The sequence below is a fragment of the Anopheles darlingi genome, chromosome X, assembly GCF_943734745.1.
Source record: "Anopheles darlingi chromosome X, idAnoDarlMG_H_01, whole genome shotgun sequence".
In the NCBI taxonomy this organism is placed as follows: Eukaryota; Metazoa; Arthropoda; class Insecta; order Diptera; family Culicidae; genus Anopheles; species Anopheles darlingi.
In genome coordinates, this window is record NC_064873.1 from 5,408,004 (window position 1) to 5,415,503 (window position 7,500).

Sequence of the window (7,500 nt, forward strand, 5' to 3'; positions counted from 1 at the left end):
ATGCCACCCCAAAGGGACTCCTCCTGCTCCTTTCCTGCATCGCTTTCGCCGTCGTCGTTCGCCATAAAAATACCAGCTTTCGAGCACACTTTCGTTCGTGATCTGATCCGGACGCTCCAAAGGGCTCAGCTCGGCTCTTCAGCTTTAGCGCGAGGCAGCACGAGGCACTTGGAGTTGCGCCCGTGTGCGCGCACTATTATGGATTACGGCCACGAGGCTGCTTCCTTGTTGTGCTTCTGGTGGTGCTTATTTACATTGGGTATTCAAATATCGCACGTGCACACACACACACACACACACAGGTGGTAGACCGCATCTGACGAGTCCGGAGGATCCGCAGCTAATCTTGCGTGCGATCCTTGAGCGATTGTATTGGGATTAGGAATTGTTGTAATGTATGCAGCCATGGTCTGCACTGCACTGCAACCTTCAATACACGCTCACTGGCTCACAACCAGCTGGCGGTGTTCGGTCTGTAGTAACCAAGTGGACCAATTGGTGCGTCAATTCCATACACAAACGAAAAGGGATACTTTTAGGTTGGTTTCAAAAATAATTGCCTTTCCATTTTTTTTTATAAACTAAGACTAAATATTATAGATAAATGAATGACATTTATTTCATTTTGTGCTTTTGATTATTTTCTAGTTTTCTTTCTGGCATCTGGCATGATTCATGCCCGCACATACAATGAGAAAAACAGTTTACCCACACAGCAAGAACTTGACGTTTTGGCTGATTTTTCCATAGAAAACCTAAGGCTAAAACTAAAATTCACATATCATTGGCTTCTGTTTTTGTTCTACTTTATTTTGCTTTTTACTTTTACTCTAAAAAGACCCACCAGAAATAAAGTAGTTAGAACGGGGTATTATACCGTATAATGTATTGAATTGTATTGAGTGTTGTATTGTTTTCAATTCAAAATCATCAAATAATGCGTTTTTTTATCTCCATTTCAGCAGTGCATCAGAGCACAGCTCAAGCGCTTCTTTCGAGACCCTATCGATGGTTTTAATCGGTAAATGTAACGGAGCTCTACCGCCATTAAGCATCTAACAAAATAAAGGTTGTTCAAGCTGCTGATCTGTTGTTCATAGAACCCTTTTTTTGAAATGAATCAGCTGGCAAGTCGCAAGTCCATTATTTGTGGCGGCAAAAAAACCATCGATAGAGTCTTAAGGGGGGGCTTTGGTTTTTTCGGGTCAAAAACAGGCTAATTTTTGACGATGTTTAGTGAAGAAACCGTTTATTTTTATTTTTTCAAGTGAATGTCATATTAACTACAACTTTTCAAGAATATTTGGTTCTATTTTGGGGAAGATTTGATCAAAAATACATTCATGGCGTAGAAACTGGAAAGGCATGTTTTCAAAAATGTACTTTTTGCGGTGCCCATCGTAGCCACGTACTGAAATATCAGAATCAGGTCATCAGAAATATACAAATGAATATTCTTTTGTTAGATTATGAGTTTATCCAGGTAGCCCCGTAAGTTATTGTTAAATTTCCTATTTTTCGATTTTTGGCAGATTTTTGAAGTTGAAAAGTGCCGGTTTTTCGATATTGATTCAAAAAACGACACTTTACATAATTAAAAAAATTATTTAAAAAAGTAGCAACAATTTTTATAAAATCTCGACGGGGCTACCTGGCAAATAGTGTACTGATTATATGTTCAAAACTTCATCGGTCCAGTCGTTTTCATGCTACGATGGGCACCGACTTTGAAAACGCAGGTTTTGGGAATCGAAAATTCAAACTTGCGAGATGCATTGAGCCTTGTATGAAACTCTGTTTTTCAAAAACCAATATCTTCGTCAGTTTTGCTTCGATTGATCCCAAAATATTACACAATAATCTTGACAAGATAAGCAATCATAAAAAAAATGTAAAAAGTAAATGCGAAGAATTAAAATAAAATACCGAAGCCCCCCCTTAACAGATGGGCAAATGTACCGTTAAAAGTTGGAGTTGAAAATGGTTGACATTATTTTGAAATGAAAACAATATACAATGGTATTTTATACAGTAGCAATACCATACAATGTTGTGTATCGGGTGACTCAACTTTATTTGGCACGCTTTTCGTACTTCATGCGACTGAAATAGTCGATGGAAAAAGGGATATCGAACTCGGAACGGATTCCGTAGTTCGCAATACATTGTTTGTTGCACAGCAGCAAACGTTTGTCGTTGTCTAGAAGTGGAACGGATTGACTTTGGGCTAGGGTAACTTCGAGTACCAGCACAATTGTTGCAATCAATTTGCAGGGAAGGAGAAGGGAAGCCAGACTCTCGCAGAACGCGTGCCACTGGGAGGGGGGATCGGAGCGAAAGCGAACACCTTCCCGTAGCAATGGCGACGCTCATCAGTATGCAGGTTGCTTCTCAGCTGCTGCTGCTGCTGCTGCTGCTACGAAGGCAATTTGCTTCATCTTTTTGTCATTTGTTGCCGTTGTTACTCGAACAATCCATCCGTGTAGTAGGTGCTCTCGGTTGGTTCGGGCATTCTACAAAAAAAAAAGAAGAAAAAAAGGGCTGCCCAACAACATGGCGACGGTCGGCGTGACGTCGAAAGTTTTGCGTGCGTGCGAACCGAGGCGTCACGTGAACGTGTCACACGTCGTTGTTGGATAGTTCTGGGTTTACTGGGGGGTTCTCCTCCCTTCTCAGCATTCCACAGCATTCCTTTCCCCTCGTTGTAGGCACCCGGAAAAAGGGAAATTAAATTATTATCCTCGACGACGATACGGGGTGTCGACCCCCCGGGTGCCACCAAACCACCCAAAAGTACCAACCAACAGTTGCCTCTTCGGCGGCCATTTTCGATGCCCGGTAAGGGCTTGTGGTCCCACACTCTCTGATTGCAAAAGTTTCGATCGCTCTCGATCGTTCACCCTATCTCTCGCTCTCTTTCTCTCTCTCTCTCTCTCTCTCTCTCTCTCTCTTTCTCTCTCTCTCTCTCTCTTTATGCTAATCTGCAGCAAGTGTATGTTCTGCCACCTTCAGCCGCAAAACCTCGTAGTGTTACGGTGTCTGTGTGTGTGTCGGTCCTTGTTCGGTGGCCATAAATCCTCACTACCCATACAAACACACACACACACCTCTATCATCAGCGTTAGTAGAAACTAACACAACAACAAAAAAACAACGAGAAAAAAAAACCCCCAACCTCCCCTCCATTGGCTTGCCTTCTTGGGATGGGGTTTTTGGGAGAAAGGAAGTGCTCGGGAACTGTCCTTCCTGGTGCTTCCGCAAACAGTCCGGTGCCCGAGTAAAACTTTGGCCTCGATGCCAAACGATGCGGGGCTGTGTGTGTGTGTGTGTGGCTATGGGAATAGATTAGTTTGTCGTCCTCGAACCTCGGGGCACCACTCCACAGCTTGATTGGGTTGAAGCACCAGGGCTGAAGAGTCCGTATGACGCGAACTATGGCCAAGTATCGACCATTTTCCAATATTACCGCCAGCCATTGGCGGAATCAAGGGAGAAAGGGGTGGGGTAGGCCGGGTGTTGGGGGTGGAGGCAAACTGGCAAACACTTGTTCCAACAACGTTGTATTACCTGACGGTTGATTATGTCCGGACTGAGCAGAGAGAGAGAGAGAGAGAGAGAACAAGAGCGGCTGTGACTTGCAAGCTGCAGTGCAGCAGCATTCCCGGATTTGGATCCACAGTCTTCAAGGACTGTGTACCATTTTCGGGGGAGGTGGACCGAGTGACTCTGACCGGCGCATCCGAATTTCGGAGACTCCCGGGCATTTCGCGGCGATTGCCATCAAGTCGATGCCCGGTTTCTGCCGGTCCCCGGCCTGGACTCCGTCCCCGATTTAAAGGGTGCTCTCGAAAACCGATTGACGAAATGTTATTACCGCGTGGCATGCGAGGCGTCCGATGATGCTGCTGTATTCTCGGGTTTTTTTCCCGCCTGGGCCTCAAAACAGTCGTCGCTCTCCCTTGTGGACCTTGACTCCGTGGTCCGGACGTCCGGTTCTGTGGGGCGCGCGCGTGCTTGCTCTCTCTCTCTCTCTCTCCTTCTCTCGAGAGCGAGCGCGCGCCAGCTGGCAGCAAAGCAGGAACGCCTTATTCGATTACAGGTAACTAGTTTTTATCGGCCAACCAGATGGTAGCTGAGGCAGGCTGAAGGATACCAAAGGGAAGGGACGGGAAAGGGAGGGAAGGGTGGCGCGGGTTAATGCGATTTGTGGCCCGCGATGAGCCCCCCCGTTAGGTGAGCGCGTAAGGAGCAGTTCGCCAGCCATCACGGGGGGCGGGGCGACGGGTGAGGCGAATTATAATTTTATTGAGCACCAGCATCATCTTCCCCTTTAATCCAATACCCCCTCTCCGCTTGACCGTATCGTCAGTTGCTGCGTCAGAAGCAGAAGGTTGCCACTAAGTAGCTGTGGCGTAAAAGGGAGCAAACGACACACACACACACACACACACACACTTACAACCACGCGCAAGGACACTGCAGCGGATGCGGCTTACAGTGGTCGCGGTTTGATTGGATCATCGAGCCCGCCTCGTGGCTCCGTCGGCTCCGTTTCCGGTGCTGTGTGTTTGTGTGTATTGACATGGCACACTGTGATAGGCGCTGGTGGCCACGGTGGTGGTGGTTGTGCTGCTGCTGCTGCTGCTGCTGTTGTTACTGATTAAGTTGGAACCGCTCGATATAAAGCTTGGAACAGTTAATATTTGGCCGCTTTTGTTTAATCATTGCAGCGCGCCTAGTGGTCACTTGGTGCCATTCCGTTGACAGCGTTTTAATCATTGTAGTCTGTTTATTTAGTGGTAAATTTTTTGTCAAAATTGATCCACACCTTCCAAAGTTATCGCCGATGGAACGCGAAAGGCGAAAAGAAAATCTGCACAATATTTAAATTCAATTTGGCTGGAGGAAAATCCGCGAAAGTCTTGAAATTTTCAAACTCAACTCAAAATACCATATGTAGACTTTAGCAGGGGACTTTTACCTTGATTCTAGGAAAATAAAACACCCGAAAAGTGTAACGAATGCCCGATTCTGCAGACAAAAGTGAATCAACACTCCTGGGATCTCTCAGCGTGATTCCACCAAGAAAAACTCACGACAGTCGACATAACAGTTCGACAAATATGTTTAAGAGAAGTTTGAAGGTCGTATCATGCCAGAAAATAGCCAAATAGGACCCTAGAGCACAGCTTTACTGCCCAAATCCGTGCAGGGAAGCTGTATGCACAAGTGTTGACCGATTTGAAACCATGCATTTCGATGGACGGTGCAACAAACGTAAAATTGCATTTAGAAAAAAAACCGGGCAAAAAAAATACTTTGTCAATCATAAAGGGAATGGTTTAGGAAGGGTTTGGTTTTCTTTACAGAGATAAATTTGCCCGCAAGATAATGATTTGGCATGGGATTTGACATTGTGGCGACAAATCAAATGTTTTCACCATTGGGGCAACGTTCATTCGAAATTTCGTGCGAGAAAAGAGTGCCTACAGAAAAGGATTTTGTTCTTGATTCGTCCACCAAACGATCCTGCGTAAGTTTGGCATGATTTAGGTAGCTGCTCTTGGCCGAAAGTATGGCGTTAATTTGTTGTATTCAAATAGATCGATTTCATAGGGAAAACTATCAATACACAAAAATGTCTCGATTTTCGTTCCATCGATTTCTATTCGATAATTATCATAAGGAAACTTAAAAAGTATATCAGAAATGTATTAAAAACCAACTGAAATGAGGGTGATGTGCAACAGGAGGGCAAATGATGTGACCTACAGTACTGTGCAAAAAATTTTTGGGTGATGTCAAAGTAAAAGTTAAAAAAGTCATATAAAAAACTAATGTAAAATTTGCATCAATATTTTCTTATTAAAGGCAATAAGAAAACCTACAAAATGACACCTTTCTTTTCTTTGTACGTCATTTTTTGGCTGAGATATGACCTATTTTGTGCGGCGAAGTATTAACTGTTCCAAGCTTTATGATCAAAAAAGCGAAAAGAAAGAGATGATGTCTTTCTCTCTGTCTCTCTCTCTCTCTCTCTCTCTCTCTCTCTCTCTCTCTCTCTCTCTCTCTCTCTCTCTCTGTTTCTGAGCTTTGTGCCGTTGTCGCTGTACAATTAAGGGGGGCTTTTGTTATTTCGAGTCAAAAACAGGGTTATTTTTGACGATTTTTAGTGAAGAAACCACTCAACTTTAATTTTTCAAAATAATCTCATATTAAACTACAACTTCTCAAGCATAATTGGCTCTATTTTGGGGGAGATTTGTTCAAAACTACGGTCATGGCATTCAATCTAGAAAGGCAAGTTTGCAAAAATATACTTTTTGCGGTGCCCATCGTAACCACTTGCTGGGTCACCAGAAATATACAAATGAATGTTTTTTTGGTAGATTATAAGTTTATCCAGGTAGCTCCGTTGAGTTTTTGTTAAATTTCCTATTTTTTGATTTTTGGCTAATTTTTGAAGTTGAAAAAGTGCTGCTTTTTCCAATGTTGCTTCAAAAAACGACACTTTACATAATTCAAAAAATTATTTAACAAAAAGTATCAACAATTTTAACAAAAACTCGACGGGGCTACCTGGCAAATAGTGTACAGATTATGTGTTCGAAATTTCAAATCGATCGGTCCAGTAGTTTTTATGCTACGATGGGCAGCGACTTTGAAAACGTAGGTTTTGGGAATCGAAAATTCAAACTTGCGAGATGCATTGAGCCTTGTATGAAACTCTGTTTTTCAAAAATCAATATCTTCGTCAGTTTTGCTTCGATTGATCCCAAAATTTTACACAATACTCTTGAAAGGATAAGCACTAATAAAAAATTGTAAAAAGTAAATGCGAAGAATTAAAATAAAATACCGAAGCCCCCCCATTAAGTATCCTTCTCTTACTCTCTTTCTCTTTCTCTCTCTCTCTCTCTTTCTCTCTGTTTTACAGTTCGTGCCCCCAAAAGAACTCCAAAAACGAAAACATACACACATACACACATGCATACAGAGAGTGAATAGAGTGCGTAGTATGCAATCAGCAGTTAGTGGAAGGTTCCGGTGCACGTCGTGGAACGGAGCCTCTGGGCAGTGAAGTGCCCCCCCAATGGAGGATGCCGTTGCCGGACCACTGTTGTTGCGCCGTCCTTCCGAGCCGTGGTCCAGTGAGATGTCCAGACCCGGAACCGGACCTCGGTCTGGCCAGAGCTGCCAGGACTCCAGCAGCAGCAGTAGCAGCAGGAGCAGGAGTGACAGCAGCAGAAGCACCTAAACCGCCGAGACGACTCTAGACGGGTGCGCGCGTGTGTGTGTGTGTGCGCGCGCGCCTCACGCTGTTAAAAAGGAAGGACCAAGACCAAGGTGTTTCGTGTGCGCGCGCGCGCGCCTTCGCGAGTGTGTGTCTCTGTGAGTGTTGGAAACAAGGTGTGTGTGTGTGTGCGTGTCTGGACGGGGGCCAGGAAACCGGGTCGATCGAGTCGCGGAGTGAAGGAGCGATGAATAATGCAACCGAGC

The 7,500-nt window shown here is 44.4% G+C and overlaps 1 protein-coding gene across 1 annotated transcript in view; it reads left to right on the top strand.

Moving 5' to 3' along the window:
* The first annotated feature begins 7,481 nt into the window (after positions 1–7,481).
* LOC125955060 (dopamine receptor 2-like) overlaps positions 7,482–7,500 on the top strand; it is a 14,947-nt gene continuing 14,928 nt past the window's right edge. The window contains exon 1 of the mRNA XM_049685905.1: positions 7,482–7,500. This exon is cut by the window's right edge and continues 988 nt beyond it. Within this exon, the coding sequence (XP_049541862.1) occupies positions 7,482–7,500 (19 nt within the window).